This window comes from Natator depressus, chromosome 18 (genome assembly GCF_965152275.1).
Source record: "Natator depressus isolate rNatDep1 chromosome 18, rNatDep2.hap1, whole genome shotgun sequence".
In the NCBI taxonomy this organism is placed as follows: domain Eukaryota; kingdom Metazoa; phylum Chordata; order Testudines; family Cheloniidae; genus Natator; species Natator depressus.
In genome coordinates, this window is record NC_134251.1 from 14024979 (window position 1) to 14042269 (window position 17291).

The 17291-nt window shown below is 45.7% G+C and overlaps 1 protein-coding gene across 5 annotated transcripts in view; it reads left to right on the forward strand.

The window, feature by feature from the left end:
- The window catches only part of RERE (arginine-glutamic acid dipeptide repeats), a 412980-nt gene that overhangs the window by 381442 nt on the left and 14247 nt on the right, over positions 1–17291 (forward strand). For all 5 annotated transcript variants that reach the window (XM_074975155.1, XM_074975156.1, XM_074975154.1 and 2 more), the window contains 6 exons: positions 7519–7681; positions 9362–9454; positions 10218–10417; positions 11833–11994; positions 14081–14194; positions 15087–16465. In XM_074975155.1, coding sequence (XP_074831256.1) covers positions 7519–7681; positions 9362–9454; positions 10218–10417; positions 11833–11994; positions 14081–14194; positions 15087–16465 — 2111 coding nt within the window. The remainder of the gene's footprint in view (positions 1–7518; positions 7682–9361; positions 9455–10217; positions 10418–11832; positions 11995–14080; positions 14195–15086; positions 16466–17291) is intronic.

The following is a 17291-nucleotide window of genomic DNA, read 5'->3' on the forward strand; positions in this document are numbered from 1 at the left end:
CTCCCATCCATGCTTGGTCTTCAGCGTGTGAGGTGATATCTAGAGTGGGGTCATTCTGGTGTCCCAAAGAGCTCAGAATCTAATCAGAAGACAGGCCAAAAAAATGATGAGAGTAGAAACATCTTAATGTATTTTCCACTTGAAATCTGTGCGCTGGAGGATGTGGGTGAAGCACTGTTTTCTGCCTTCATTGTAGTTTCCTTCTTCCTTCCTTTTTAGCTGTTTGTCTGCAAGGTCTTTCTCTTCTCCACTGATCCAGCTGCTGGGACACAATCACCTTTCTCCCAAGGGAGGTGACTTCTGGTGATGCTCTGTTCCCTTGGACGCACCACCATGTCCTACCCTCGGGGAAGTTCAGTGATTCCCACTTTGCCAGGTCTGTTTGCTCATCACTCCCAGCTCTGCCTTTTGAAGTAGGGAGTACTTGCATGTGAGCAAAGCTGGAAATCTCTGACACAGGGGAGTGAAGCACACTGCCAGACACAGGTGTGTGTGGGCAGTGCTCTCCCCCACTGCCATGGAAAAACTGCATTTCTCATACTTCTGACATAGGCCCTGAGCAGCATCACTGACACCTCAGTCTGGGAGACCCACAAATACCACCAAGGAAGCTGTCTGGGAAGGAAGGATGCCATTTGGCCCCAAGACAGTGCTGCTTCCATTGCGCTATGAGGGGGATGCATTACTTATGGCAGACTAATAATTGCCAGTGAGCATGGTGGGCACAACAAAGCTCTGGAGGGGAGAAGATTGAATTTGTGCTTGCAGGGAAGAGAGGAACTTAGCGGATGGTGGTGTCTCCTGAGCTGAGGTTAGGGTATACTATCTGTGAATATCCAGGATTCCAAGCAGATTAATGGAGAGACAAATCTCCTCTCCAGGGATCATAGCATCATAGAATATCAGGGTTGGAAGAGACCTCAGGAGGTCATCTAGTCCAACCCCCTGCTCAAAGCAGGACCAATACCCAATTAAACCATCCCAGCCAGGGTGTTGTCAAGCCTGACCTTAAAAACCTCAAAGGAAGGAGATTCCAAACTCATCCTCTCTATTAAGAGGGTGCAACTTGCATTAACTTCTGTGGGAGTTTTGCTCCCTTATCCCAAGGACTGGATTTAGTCCCAGATCTCATAGTGGGAAAGGGAAATGTGTTCCAACTGGAAGAGGTGGATACTTGGAATGTGTCTCTACTGCGTATTTAACTTCAGAGGAGGAAGGCAAGGGTCTGTGTAGGTCTAGCAAGCTACAGGAGCCAGTTACTGATACTGGATGATGCTGTTTGGAGCACTCTCTCATATCCAGAGCTCAGAGCTTGAGGTCCAGGTTCCGTAATAAGAGGAAGGCCTGTGTAAGGAGGGAGGCTAGGTGTTGTATACTGCGTTCCAGATATCGCGGGTGGGGGGCGGCGCACTTGTCCACCAAAGTGAGTTATGGTCTGCAATGGGGGGAACCAGGCCAAGCTGGTGGGTGGTTGCAGCAGCTCTGGTTGAGCCAGAGAGTAAATAGCTGGCTGAGCCAGGTCCAGGATCTACAATCAAGTGGACAAGGAGGCAGGTGCAGCAATGGACCCCTAAATTTACTTGATGTGTTAGACTTCTTCCCATCGATGCTTCCACTCTGTAAGGACATAATTTTTGGCTCCTTGGCAGTGCAGCACTGTAGTCGAAGAGTGCATGAGCTGCCATAGCAATCGGGTGTCAAGAGATCAGCAGTGGCGTCCCAACCTGGCCACAGGGATTCCTCTCCTGACTATGGAGCAGAACTTCAAATAGCAAAATCAGAAAATGCAAAATTGGAGCTGTTTGGACAGACTGTTGGTTTATCACAGTTGGACTCTTCCTTATACATGCAGGAGTTGAGTAAATGAGACAAAATAGCTAGTCAGAAAGTGCTACAGGGATAAGCCGCTCGTGTATTTTGTGGTGTTGGAAAAATAAAGATCAAGCACAACCCAAAAAGTGGTTGGTGTACTTGTGAGTCTGAGCTGAATGTAGTGGAACTGCAGTGACAGGTAGTACTCAGCTGATGGCTGTGTGAAACAAGGAAAACACCACCTTTGTTAGGTAACAGCTGATCTGAACGCTGCCCCATCCTTTCTAACCAAACACATGGAATGCCTTTTTGGCTCCACTTTAGTAGACCATCAGCTCCATTAAGCAACAGATTTGCCAGTTCTCTAGTGATTGCTCCAGTGCAACTGTAATGTGTCTCTTGTCTCACACACACTCACACTGATGCATGCACATACAGTTTCATGTACTTAACATTTGCAGATCGCCATAAATGAGAAGCTAGGGGCATGCAGCACTTAATACTTTCGTGTTAGATTGTTAAGCGTATGGAGTAGTTAATAATGCCTGCCCCAGTGTTTTTAGTGGGGCAGGCATGATTAACTATTAATTTTGTAGTGCTTGCTTGAGTTGCAGCAGAACACAGGAGGGCAGGGGAGGGAAATGGTGGCAGAGGAGAGAATGGTGCCTCGTGCCAAGGAGGCAACCTTCTAATAATTACAAATAGCCTGTGCAGCACTATCAGTAATACTGGGTTGCAGAAGGACATGACAGCTGAGCTGTTCTCAAATGGCATGTGGAGCTTGACTTTCCCAGCAGTGTATCCCTCCTTTCTTGTTAGCCACAGAGCCAACCTCAGCTTTTTATCATGCTTCCTAATTTAATTTATTATTATTTGTCTTTAATTTTGGGGGAAATTACTCCTGTTTGCTGCTAATAATAATTAAAAAAGGGGGGGGGAGCGGAATGCGTTCCCACCAGAGCCAGTACCCAAGGACAGAACTAAAACAGGTTTGATCTTATCTTGGATGATTTCAATGCATCTGTTGCTAGGACCATCCAACTCCTGGCATGAAAAGGTTTTTAAAAATAGACTAAATATAGGCTGATTGGTTAGGAGCATTTCCCTGGGCTAGTGCTACTGCCCAGAACACTGTGGATTCAGAACAACCTTCTTTCCCTCTTCCCTCCTCCCCTCAGTACCCAGGCACCAAACCAGCTCAGTTCATCATGCTGTTAGCAATTATAATACAGAGATGTAAGATGTGTTGACTACAAGACCTTGCTCTGAGATGAGGTGAGATCACCAGGAACAAAATGATCATTACAGGCCATTCATGTCGGCAGAGTTTATGCTCCCATGTTTGCTTGCAAGCAAAAACAGTAGCTAATTTGCAAGGCAGCCTTTTGTAAAGGGGCCTTTTGATCAATGATTGCCTGTGTTAATGTTTCAGTAGGCTATTGATTCCTGCAACAGCTTTTGTTCCCTAAATTTATGTGCGATGGGTTTCCGCAGCGCACACTATGCATGTTTGATTAAAGTTCAATTGACTTCACTCGTGGTGAAGCCGGGAGCCGTTTCGCTCTCTGTTTGTGGAACCAAAGCTTTCTGTGACATGTTCTTTTGTTTGTGCCCAAGCCCCTGCCACCCATGCAGTCACCAAAATGCGGTTCCTAATCCTCCCAGATTCACTCCACTCCATCATTTAATCCCTTAGGTAGACAGAATAGTGTTTGATGGCAAGGCACCTAATAAAACCTGGGTTGGAGTTTGTGTACGTATGTTCCTTTGGGAGAATAATATTAAAATCCTACTTACGTACTTCCTCGTTGATTTTTAACCCTGTGGTTGTGACTGAAGGTTGAGTCATTTAGTGAGTCATGTATCTGAAGCTCCAGAAATAAATCCTAACTATAGTTCATTAACTCTTGTGATCACCCATTTCTTTAGTCTCGGCTAAGTGAGTCTATTTCATTAATAATGTTAAAATTTGAGTCTTCGTACAGATTTTTGAAGGATCAGTTTGGAATGAGATGTATGTTTCTGAAGTGGGCTTTACCCACAAATATAGGCAGGGTTAGTTTTCAAAGGATCTTTGCTTAATGGCCAATGCCCTTCATTCCTAGTTGTTACTCATTTTTACCAAAAATATTTCATGGTTTTATAAAAGGTATTCTGTTTTTACCAATTTCACCCCAACATTTTTAGCACTCAATTACATAAAAATACAGATTATTTTTAAAAATCCAATCCATTGCATTAGTAGATGTGTTTATGTTAATAAATTAGTCTCCGTGTAAATGCGAGACTGTCTGGTCAAATAAGGTAATGTTGTGGAAGGTAGACACACACGCATGCGTGTTTGTGCACATCAGTGTTCAAATCCTAAAAAACAAGTGCTGGAACACCCTGGATCAGGCTCCCTGCTCCAGAAGGAAAGATTGCGGCTTCATACCCTGGGTTGACTCAGCTATCCTCTCTCTTCCCAGAGTGGGGAGCCAGGTCCAGATTCTTGAAGGTGTCCCTGGGGCCAGGAGGATCCCTGGACCTTGCTTTCTGCTCCGGAAGGAGGGGTGGCAGCTCAGTAACTTGGGCAGGCCCCAGTGTGCCCCTATATACCTAACTTCCCACTCCGGAAGGAGAGTTTGGGCCGCCCAGGTAACCGAGCTGCCATCTCTTCATTTGTGAGCCCAGAAGAGATTGAGGAGACGGTGTGAAGAGATGACACTCTTGCCTCTTCATCCTCTTCCACCTCCGGGTCCACTGTTGTCTTTATTCCTTTTTTCTTGTCCTCCCATCCCCCAGTATTAACCCCAATATTTACGCAGAAAACTGTGAAGTGATTTTTTTGCACCAATTTTCACCTTTTAAAAAAAAATTGTAACAAATACTGATAAATTCCTGGGAAATTTTAAAATAAAAACCGAAAGCAAAGGGCCTTGTTTTTGGTGCAGCGTGTGCTTCAGTAATTTAATTTCCCTCAGGACTTGGTGGGTTTGCCACATGTAAATACAGCCCAGATTGATTCCCATTTCCTGTTTTTGATGGGAAATGGGGACACTGGTTTGCACTCTTCGGTTAACACGTCAGAGGATGCGTCTTCATCCACAGATGCAGAGAGTTGAGATTTACTGACTTCTCCCTGACACTGACACCAAGGGTTTGATAAAGTGTGACTGGTAAGTTTGCTGAAGATTTGCTGGCTTTGAGGCGAGGTCTAGCAACGTTCAGTGGTATAATTATGTCATTCAAGGGTGTGGAAAATCCACCAACCTAAACTCTGGTGCAGGCAACGCTGTGTTGACGGGAGGGCTTCTCCCATCAGCGTAGCTACCACCTCTTGGGGAGGCGGAGTACCTGTACCCTCTCTCGTCAGCGTAGGTAGCATCTTCACTAAGCGCTACAGCAGAGGACTGCACCAATGCAGAGCTATAAATGGGGACAAGCCCTGAAGAGCATTGTATGAACTCTCCATGGAATTTCAGTTGCCCCTGGCAATAAATTGTCTCTCCAGTTTGGCGAACAGTAGTGCTGAATAGATTTCAAGTCCACTTTGATGGGGTCAAAAATAGTTTCTAAAGCATCTGCATTAATTGAGTGTAATACGGTTTCGTGATTAGAGCAGGGAACTGTGTGTCAGGACACCTAGTTCTGTCCCTGCATCTACCACTGGCTTAGGCTGCGTCTACACTTAAAACGCTACTGCGGGGTCGCTGTAGCGCTTCAGTATAAATGCTCACTACAGTGATGGGAGGGTTGTCCCATCGCTGTCGTTAATCCAGCCTCTTTACCCCACCCCCCCAAGGGGCGGAAGCTAGGTCGATGAAAGAATTCTTCTGTCCACCTAGCGCTTGTCTACACCAGGGTGTAGGTCAGCATAGTCTCTTGGGTGTGGCTTTTTCAGACCCCTGAGGTGTAGCTGTGCCAATGTAAGACTCCAGTGTAGGCCAGCCCTTATTCCGTGCTCTTGGCCAACTCTCAGTTCCTGAGGCCTGATCTACACTAAAAAATTAGGTCGACCCAGTTAGATCGCTCAGCGGTGTGAAAAATACACACCCACCCACCCACCCCCGAGTGATGTAGTTAAGATGACCTAACCCCTGATGTAGACAATGGTAGGTCCATGGAAGAATTCTTCTGAGGACCGAGTTCCCACCTCCTGGGGAGGTGAGTCACCTCCCGAGATGGCAGAACCCCTCCCATTGGTGTAGGTAGGGTCTATGCTGAAATGCATCAGTGGTGCAGCTGTGTTGCTGTCCTATTCCAAGTCTAGATAAGCCCTGAGTGGCTGTATTTACCCACTGGTATTGAATGATGATGATGATACCTGCCTACTTCACTTTTGGAGACTCTGGAAAACTGAGTAGGTTTTTTTCATGAGGATTGTTGTGTCCTACCTAATCTAGGGCTGTAGCTAATTTTTTCTCTCTCACACACAAAGTGTCACTCTGAAATTGGTGGGGCGTGGGTATCATTTTAATGTTGGTAAATCTGCATCAGTCACACTCACTGTCAGTGCATAACAATACATTCGTTCTGTCTGCTATCCAGAATCAAAGTTGTGGTTGTGTGCTTTATCCAGAGTTCTCTATTTTAAGTTAGGCATCTTTAAAATCCTTAAGTGGTGTCCGATAACTTTTGTCTTGTCACTGTTTGCGATGTTCTGTACCCAGATTATGCTGTTACTGCTTGTTCTAGGCCATTGGAAGTTTTGACTGAGGAAGGCATCTTTAGTACAGAGTTAACTCAAGTGATCTACGCTAAGTAAAGACTGCAGGATTTGGCCCTGAGAGAGAGAGAGAGAGAGAGACCATTTTTTGTGGGCAGTTTAGGCGTGTTTGTTTTGATGTTGATTTTCAAGGGACTAGTTAGAACTTCTCTGTTTCTCTGGCAACTTGAAAGAAACAACACCTTTTACCTTAGAGGCAGACAAGTCGCCAGAAAATGATGGGGATTTCAAAGGAAAAGAATGGAGATTAAAACCACATGCTGTTCTTTAGCTCAGCATTTCATCCACTAGTTGGAATGTCATCTGCTCTAGGTTTTTGAATGTAAGCCAGATTCATTATGCTATGGAATTATCACAAGCTTCCCTGGGTGTGCTCTTTTACCTGCCTAATTAACTTCGATGTGGGCATATATATTTAGATTAAAGTTTGGCTTGCTTTAATATGGTTGAATAATACGGTTACCGCTTATGCTCAATCATGTTTTTATTCTAACATTCTACTTTTCAAACAGGAGTGTATTTAATGCTTGGGGCGTATTAAGATGGGCAGGATATCATCTGTTTGAACTGATCCCACTCTCACTGAAAGTGCCAGGGTTCTTTAAAAACCATCTTTAGCCAGGACATGGCTTTTACAGCTCATTGGAGAGCTGGTACCTCTAGCAGTTCAGTGCCTACTAACTCTTTGCAGAGGTATTGATATAGTGCTTAAAGTAAAGAGCCTCCCCCTGCTGAATCACCAATACCTGCACTTCCTGCAGTATGAAAGTGGTGGCTGGAGACTTCCCACCCAACTACTAAAAAAAAAAAAATAAATAAGTTTTGAAATTTGCTTCCCTAGAAAAATATCTGTTTCTCTTCTAGCCAAGGGAATTTGTTTGTCTGTCTGAAAATATACCCTTAAGCTTTTTATTTTGTGTGCGTGGGAGAGGGAGAGAGGAAAGGGCTGACAAGTCAGCTGTGCGTGCCCCTCTAACATATTCCTTCTGTGTTTACAGGGAGAACTAATCACTTTCTATTACTATTGGAAGAAAACGCCTGAAGCAGCAAGTTCCCGAGCCCACCGTAGGCATCGAAGGCAGGCTGTGTTTCGGAGAATTAAGACTCGAACTGCTTCCACTCCAGTCAACACTCCCTCCAGGCCCCCCTCTAGCGAATTCTGTAAGTGGCAGCTAAAAGCAGCGCATTTATCTTTGTTTAGATGGATAGAACTGCAGTAATGTAGTGGCTCTCTGCCTTCAGCCGAAAAAAGCAAGAAAATGGAGTTCAGGCTGTTGGCTTCTCCTGTTCCCACACCATTATGCCTGAGTATAGCAGGTGTCTGTGATCAGCAAGTGATGTTTTGTACCATGTGCAATGCAGTGCTTAGGCACAGAAGCCCAGTGTAAGGATGGAGACTTTGACCTGGCTCTAAATTTCCCTGTTTGTCATAGTTGCTTGTGTGTGTTGAATTTTCCCTGGGATTATTCCAAGAACCGCGCTTAGAAAAGGCAAGAAATAAAGCAAACTTTCCCCCTGCAAGCTGTGTTCCATGACCATACTTTCTGCTCTTTACAACTAATGCCATGTTATAGTCAATATTGCTATATCTTCACAAATTTAAGGCTACGTCTACACTACACTCTGTCGGCATAATTTATGTGTCTCTGCGGTGTGAAAAACCACCTCCCTGAGCGACATAAGTTACACTGACGTAGCGCTGTGCACACAAGCACTAATGTCGGTGGGAGAGCTTCTCCTGGCAGCACAGCTTCTGCAGCTCTCAGGGGTGGTTTTATTATGCCAACAGGAGAGCTCTCCTGTCAGCATCGAGCGTCTTCACCAGACGGGTGCTGCATCAGGCCAGCTGTGCCGCTGCAGCACTGTCTATGTAGACGTGGCCTTAGAAGCACCTTGATATTGATTATTCAGGTGCTTTTGGCTCAAAGAATAAACAGAGCCCAATACAGTCTAGCACATCACTAAGTGTTATAGCAACACTGATCTCAGTGTGGTTGTAAGGAATATATCATCGTATAAAAGGCTAAAGATTCCCTTAAAGTTTTAATACCTTTTTATGGACTAAATCCAGCAAATTACCACCCCACCAACCCAGTTCAGAAATGTCGCCAAAATAATTGGAAGTAGGGTTTTTGGGATGGGGAAGGGGGAGGATGCATCTGATGAAGTGAGCTGTAGCTCACGAAAGCTTATGCTCAAATAAATTCCTTAGTCCCTAAGGTGCCACAAGTACTCCTTTTCTTTTTGAGAATAAATAAAATGTAATTCAATCATAAAATGTACCCTTTAAGGAATGATTGCACTGGATTCTTCTTGTGCCTTTGTCCAGAAGGATCACAAAGCACTTTACACACTACCAAACTATGTACAAGAATCTCTTTACCCACCTGTGAAATTCAGCCATCTTCTGGGTGAAACACGGCATTTGAACACATTTGGTCAGATATTTAGTTTGAAGAGAAGTCCTTGTTGCAGAAACACATGCATGTTCTATTTGAGTACACAAAAATGCTACGCATCTTGTTGAAGACAGGAAGTTAAAAAAAAAAAAAAAAACCTCTTCTCCAGTTGAAACTGCAGGGGGTGGAATTTAGGTCTATAGAATATTAATATCTGATGTGGAATTTGGCCAGAAACGTTAAGTGAACATCCTACTCTTGAAAATTGCCCTGAGACTTAATTTCCGGCAATTACTGAGGCTATCAGCCTTGTTTCACGTGAATGATGGCACCTCCAGAGGCACAGCTAGAATGTTGCACCATAAATGGTTATTCATTCAACTAGTGTAAAATAAAACAGCCTTCTGATTTTCCCTTTTCCTTCTTTTCTTTGCTTACTCAGTGGACTTGAGCTCGGCCAGCGAAGATGATTTTGACAGCGAGGACAGCGAACAGGAACTGAAGGGTTACGCCTGCCGACACTGCTTCACAACCAGTATGCACTTGCTGTATCTCCTTGCATTGTGCTGGTGCCTGCTCAGCACCGCTTCATCCAAGGAAGCGCGGTTCTCATGCATGTATAGCTGTGCTAAAAACATAACGATGGGTCAGCCAAAATATGCACCATTCTAACAGAGAGTTAATCGTGATTTACCATTGCAAATTAGTATTACTGTGATGGGAGAGGATCCTGGAAGTTAGACATTTATGCAGTCATGCATACATGTCTAAACAGAGTCCCTTATATAATCCATTTACTGTATAGCAAATCAGTATTTGACTGTGACTGTCAGATACATAACACAAATTCATGATGCATCAAGGCTTTTCTGCATCAGCTTCACTCCTGTAAGTACTCCTGAAAGCCCTCTGATGCTTGTGCACATGCCCAGAGTGCGTGCTTAGAGCCTGGAGGTAAGTAAGGGAAGGGAGAGATGAAATGTTCATGAAGCATTTAGCTTTTAGAAACCAAGACCTTGAAGAAAGAATAGCTGCCTAACAGACTCCCCAAATGCAGCAGAAGAGTCATTTTTTTCTTTATTATTTTTCAAAGCAGCAGGTGTCTATTTAATTAAAGAAATAGTCTGTAATTGAGCATGGTAAATGTTAACGGAAACATGAAGTCACTCTGGAACAGGCAATGATTTCCAGAGAAACCTTAGGCGTAGTCACCTGTAAAGGCTGGTAGTGTTCCAATTTGTATTAAATTTAAAGTGTAGGTGTTCAATATCTAATAGATTGTATATTTCCAACAAAAGCGTCCAAGGACTGGCACCACGGCGGTCGCGAAAACATCTTGCTGTGCACTGACTGCCGCATCCACTTCAAGAAGTACGGAGAGCTCCCGCCCATCGAGAAACCAGTGGACCCTCCGCCCTTTATGTTTAAGCCTGTCAAAGAGGAAGATGATGGACTCAGCGGAAAGCATAGCATGAGGACGAGGCGGAGTCGAGGCTCGGTAGGCCCGTCCCTCTTCATTACCTGTGCATTCAGGCTCCTCCCTGAAGGAGAGGTGCAGGTTGGAAAGTTCCAAGTGTGGAGAGTCGTATTTGCAAATAGGCTTCTAAAGCTGCACTTACAGTCTCTTCCCTGCCACTCTGCTTTGGGGCATTCCTGCCATACTTGTAGACACAAAAATACAGTTGCACGTGTGCAGAATTTTGGAGGCCTTTTTGAAAGGCCTTTTTGAAAAATTGGCCTGAGGTAACTCCCCTTGGAGAGTTCTAGTCACACTTGGTGTATATTTAATGTCTCAAACACAAATCCTTCTTTTTTGTTGAATGAATGCCATCATCAAAGAAGGTAAATGACCAGAATATGCGGCAGAATTCACACTGGTACCTGTCTTCCTGCTTGCTGGATTCCTTCAGCAGTAACCCTGGGACACATTTTCAAGGAAGAATTTTAAAAGTTTAAATGCTACTTCTCTTTGTGCTTACCAAACATTCTCCCCACACCACTGAAGTTAAAAATCTTATTGCCTAAATAGACAATAATCACAGTCTTTGACGTAAAGGTATGGTATTCTGTCCCAAAAGGCTTTGCCCACAGTAATGTGCTGAGAGCATTGCTGAAGTGGAGCCACTTGTGGAGAGCCAACTTACTGCTCAACAGGGTTGGAGGGGAAACTTCAGCTTGTTTGGGGCTGGCCATCCGTAAACCCTGATTGATTGGGACTGTCAGACAGTAACAGCTTTCTTTTTTCACTAGCCTCCCCTCTCCACCTTTCTGGTCACATTAATGTTGTCGTTGCTGCCGAATACCTTGTCAGGTTGCGCTGTCAGCTCAAGTTGGCTTCATTATTTTTATGGTAGCCATCCATCCAAACAGCTGCTAAATGAGGAGGGAACAGATGAAACGGCATTAATTATTGCTACATAATCTACTGTGATTCTCATTGCGTAGCAGAAACACATGGAAGCTTTTAGTGGTTTTAGGAACTGCACTGGCCTGCCTGAATGCCTTATCTCTTTTGGTCACTCTCATATCTGTCTTGGTTTATGCCAGCAGATTTCTTTTTTAAGATGGAACATTGGGACGGGGAGGCTTCCCTCCCCCTTACAAAGAGATGCCTAGCATGTGAACAGCAGCTGTGGGAACATCTTTGTAATGTTCTCATTTCCAGCAGACACTACTTAATAAAATAAGCAGCACTTCATGATTTTGGGTAGGCAAGTTAAGGATTTGCCTCCTGTCATTTTAAACCCAGATGAGCCTTCCTGGACAGATTGTAAAAACATTTAACGCTCTTGGTTTTTCATTTCTCAGGCACTGAGCTAGAGCGCTCATCCTTGCAGTAACTTGGGGGAGAAGCAAAAGGTTTGGAAAAATACTGGTTTATTTATATGCTTTTTATTTGTATTAAATTGATAGATGTCTACACTACGTAGTGGTCGTAAAAAGCAGCCAGCCAGCCCTGATGGTAGAGCCTCGCCCACTAACGAAGACATCAGATCCAGTGGCCGCAACTCTCCCAGTGCTGCTAGCACCTCCAGCAATGACAGCAAAGCAGACTCTGTGAAGAAGTCCACCAAGGTAAAAGTTGCTTGAGATTCGCTGTCCTTGGTTCAGGATCTGGGCTGTTTTCAGTTCAGTGAATTCAGCTTAGGAGCTTGGAGCAGGCCAGAGACCTAGGTTTGACCTGGGGATTTTTGCTTTCCTGCCTGTACAGAAGGCCTGGGATTTGGATCTGAGGGTAGATGTTGCTCCTCATTGTTCCAGTGATCAGAGCTGTTCTATAAATACAGGCGGACGCATAATGGTGATGAACAGATTTTTTTTTTTAATAAACACACACTCTGTATATACTAAAGAAGTGAATGGCCGACGCCTCAGGCATCCTCTGGTACTTTTTTTTCTGAAAGCACTCCCAGACCCACAAACCTGACATTTTAGACTTTCAATAAGCACAAAGACCCTCACAAGAAGTTACTAAAGAAACAAAGTAGTCATGGGGCAAAGAGCACAGCATTGTGATGAACTGAAAGCTGGCAAAGAGACAGGACACAGAAGGAATAAGTGGTCAGTTTTCATCGTGGCAGAAGGTTAACAGCAGGGTGCCTTCAGGTTCCATACTAGGACTGGTGGTGGTTACCGTATTTATCTATAGTCTGGAAAAGTGGGTGAGGGGGAAAGGTGGCAAAATTTGCAGGCAGCACAAAATTAGTCAAGTTCAGATAAGAGCATGAGGAACTTCAAAGGGACTCACCATGCTAAGTGAATGAGCAACACCATGATAGCTGAAATTCAGTGTTGATAAAGGCAAAATAATGTATGTTGGAGGGCGAATCTGAAGTAGTCATACACCTTAGAGTTCTTAATTAGCCGTGTCAACTCAGAAAAGGGACTTCAGCATTAATTTAGACAGCACACCCAAGATCTCTGCTCAGTGTATACCTTCAGTCAGCAAACAAACAGTGTTATGAGGCATAAGGAGTGCGTTGTAGAATCATACAATAAATATAATGCCATTATATAAATCAGTGATACTTCCTCATCTGAAATATCACCCTATCTCAAAAGGATATTGTGGAATTAGAGGAAATTCAGAGAAGGCTGACAGGAATGATTAGTGACATGGAAAAAACCTCTGCTGGAGAGAAATTGAAAGATTGTGATTTAGAAAGGAGAAAAATGAGAGAGGATATGATAAAAGTATATAACATAACTAATAGTCTAGAGAAGGTAGGATCGGGAACGTCTGTTCTTGCCTCACAACACAAAAACTAGGGGGACGGTCAGTGAAATTAAATTTAAAAAGGGGCATGTTGAAAACTGATAAAAATATTTTTCATACGTGGTAATCAGACTGTGGAACTCATTGCCATATGATATCAAGACTGAGAACTTAGCCAGATTCTGAGAAATCGAACATTTATATGGATAACAAGAATATCGAATGTTACACCTCATGCTAACAAACAATGTTGTAAGGGATATAAAACTTCACATTTCAGGGCTTTAGCCAGTCTCATGGGGGCACAGATTATCCCACATCTCCCTGCTGCAAGGTTCTTGCACCTTCCTCTGAAGCTTCTGGTGCTGGCCACTGTCAGACATAGGATACTGGATTAGACACACCTTGGGTCTGATCTTGTCTGGCAAATTGTATGGGACTTCTTATGGCATTTGGACCTTAATGTAGGTCAAAGGGGTAGGACCAGCACTTTCCCTTTTAAATATATTCCTGTTTAGAAATGTGAGTTTAAAATAATGTCTTGATAAGTGTTCTGTTCAGGTTGTCCACTTACTCCCACTAGCCTGTGTAACGAATGCTGTGAGGGACTTACTTGCAAGCTGCCTCCCAGCTTGATGTCCTCTGAGGCAGAACTGTAGCTTCATTCTGGGCCCCCCGCTATGTTTGGACATGAAAGCCTATGGGGAACAGCTCCTACCAGATGGGAAGTGCCTCAGCAGCTCCAGAACGCAGATCCCTGTCCTCCCCTTCGAACAGGGGAAGAGGCATATTGACTAAATTAACCTCTGATCAGCTTTCCGCCTCCATAGGAACTTTCCTGTGTGGTTAGCATCAGTATGAAGCCTCCCAGTGTGAGTAAGTGCTCCATTTATTATCACTTTAACTTCCCTAATAAACTGTTCCTGTCTGTTCCTTTTGTGGCAGAAGTTAAAAGAAGAGGCATCTTCTCCTCTCAAGAGTTCCAAGCGCCAGCGGGAAAAGACAGCATCTGACACAGAGGAACCTGAGAGAACCAACGCCAAAAAATCCAAAACTCAAGTGAGTCCCTGTGGCAGAGCGATAGTCCTGCCTGTTGCCCTCTGAACTGGATGTGCACTCCACTGGTGGCTAATATTGGCCACCACCATCTCCCCCCAGTATAGAGAGAATCTAAAATCCAAACCCAACAACAAACCAGAAACACAACATTGATTTAAACCACTTCCAAAATGCCAGAACAGCAAATAGTAATTTAATCTGTGGCTGGAAAGCAACCCACTTCTTAATGCGTTCCTTCTGCCGGGAGAGGAAGGGAAGGACATGGGTAGGGATTGATGCCCAAGCATGTTGTCTTTTTCCATATTAGTATCTCCAGGGTCTTAGCACAGTTTGATTTTAGCTTTTTTTCTTTTTGTTAACCTGTGTCCAAATTTATTTCGGTGTCAGTTTTTTTCTCTTCCCTACACCTCTCAACAACAAACTGGAAGGAAACCAAAGTGAGAGCCCTCTTCAGATAGATCTAAAATTAACCTGAGTCCTTGGCCACAGTAGCCCTAACAGAGCGTAATGTATCTGAAGTCACTCTCAGGCCTTGTGTTTTAAATAGAAATGTAATTGGGGGAAATGCAGCTGAACAAAAAGTTCTAGGAAACCAGTTAAGTCTGCGAGTCCCTGAATTTTGTATATGTAATGCCTGACATTCTTAGTCCATTTGAAATTGGCCAGGTTCACCCCATAGCATTGGATCTGGGAGTTTCTAGCCCTCAGTCCTGTATGTTGGCATCCCCTGTACTGCAGGGTTTATTTACAGTGAGGGCTATGGGGTGGCTGGGCAGTAATGTAGCATATAGATGGGGATGGCTGGAGTTACGTTGGCAATACCAATGGGAGCGGGTAGCTCTCCTTCGCCACATCAGTGATTATAAGGAGACCTTTCCCCCCATCTCAACAGGAGATCAGCAGGCCAAACTCTCCCTCGGAGGGCGAGGGGGAAGGCGAAAGCTCGGATAGTCGCAGCGTCAATGACGACGGGAGCAGTGATCCAAAGGACATTGACCAGGACAATCGAAGCACGTCGCCCAGTATCCCCAGCCCCCAGGACAATGAGAGTGACTCGGATTCATCGGCTCAGCAGCAGATGCTGCAGGCGCAACCTCAAGTGCTCCAGGCACAGAATGTCCCTGCCCAGGCTCCACCTTCTACCCCGCCCGTTTCAACACCGTTACCAACACCCATACCAGCAGCGTCAAGCACCCTTACAGCTCCCCTGCAGGTTTCACCGTCAGTGTCTCAGCCTCCCAGCCAGCCCCCAGCGCCACCACCTCACTCTCACATACAGCAGGCCCCTGCTTTGCACCCTCAGAGACTCCCTTCCCCGCACCCGCCGCTGCAGCCTTTGACTGTGTCTCAGAGTCAACCCCAGGGTCCTGCCTCATCGCAGCCACATTCACAACCTCCACTTCATGGCCAGGTCCAGCCTGTCCCTCATAACCTGCAGGCCCAGCCTCTCCTGCCTCATCCAGTACCTCCTCAGCCTTTCCCTCTCCCCGGACAGCCTTCTCAGTCTCAGGTTCCCCTTCAGACACAGCCTGCTTCTCACCCACATGCCGCTCTGCAGGTTCAAGCGGTGCAGCCTGCCCTGCAAGCGCAGGCTGCACTGCAGCAACCGCAACCCCCTCGGGAGCAGCCCCTGCCTCCAGCCCCCATGGCCATGCCTCACATCAAACCCCCTCCTACGACCCCGATCCCGCAGCTTCCCACTCCCCCGTCCCACAAGCACCCTCCCCACCTCTCCGGGCCATCTCCATTCTCCATGAATTCCAACCTGCCGCCACCACCTGCTCTGAAACCTCTCAGCTCCCTTTCCACCCATCACCCTCCTTCTGCGCACCCTCCTCCCTTGCAGCTGATGCCTCAGAGTCAGCCACTGCAGTCTTCTCCAGCCCAGCCTCCAGTCCTGACTCAGAGTCAGAGTCTTCCACCAGCAGCGAGCCACCCCCCATCTGGCCTCCATCAGGTATCCTCCCAGGCCCCCTTTTCTCAGCATCCATTTGTCCCTGGGGGCCCGCCTTCCATCACTCCTCCATCTTGCCCTTCCACTTCCACACCACCTTCCGTGCCTGGCGTCCCATCTCAGGCATCTGTCCCCACCTCTGCGGCTTCCAGTGGAAACGTTCCAGTGGTGACATCCTGCACAATACCGCCTATTCAGATCAAAGAAGAGGCTCCCGATGAGGCAGAGGAACCAGAAAGCCCACCTCCCCCACCCAGAAGCCCATCGCCTGAACCTACTGTGGTGGACACACCAAGTCATGCCAGTCAATCAGCCAGGTAATGGAGGGTGTTGGCAAATTCTTCATTCTGTGCTCTGCCGTTCCACAGAGCTGCATTAAGAGATTCGCCGCTTGCTTGCTGGCTGGGCCAGCAGGGATTGAGTATTACAGCCTTGATACCTACAGTCTTGGAATTGGGGATTTGCTGTACTGCAACCTCTGTTTGCCAGCCTCTTTGGCAATAGAACAGTTGTCTAAGAGCCTGTCCACGCTGATTGAAATTGTGCTATCACTGCTCCTGTTGGAATATAGTTGTTACTAGCATAGTCTCCCTAACCTGACATTCAAGTATTAAATCACAATGTAGATAAGTCCCTGTGCGCCCCCGCCCCCCTCCTCTCCCACCCCCCCCCCCCAAAAAACTTGCAGCAGGGCTCTATGAATTGTATGCAGGAACCCTGGAATTATGCCTGGTCTCCCCCAAAGCTTGCTACTCTCCTGATACAGCACAGCATCCGTTGTTTATTTTTCTACAGGTATTAATTTACAGCGCCCCCTAATATTCGGTCTCCAGCATGCAGCCTATTTCTGTGTTGAAAAACATGGTTATTTCAGTTGCATGGATGAAGTTTACAGGGCAGATTTCCAAAGATACAAAGGGAAGTTGGGCACTACAGGCGCTGGGTACGTATCTCCCACCTGTGCCTTTGGAAATCTCTCCTCATTCTGTCACCGTTTTTCGGGGAATGAAAAACCCTCATCGAGCCCAGTGTCAGCCATTGTATTCAGACTGATATTGCAGGTACCATCTGTGAGAGGTTCCTGCTAGAAGGCTAGTCTGTGGAGGAGGAACACACAGTAAAGTTAGTTCCTTTCTGGGCTTT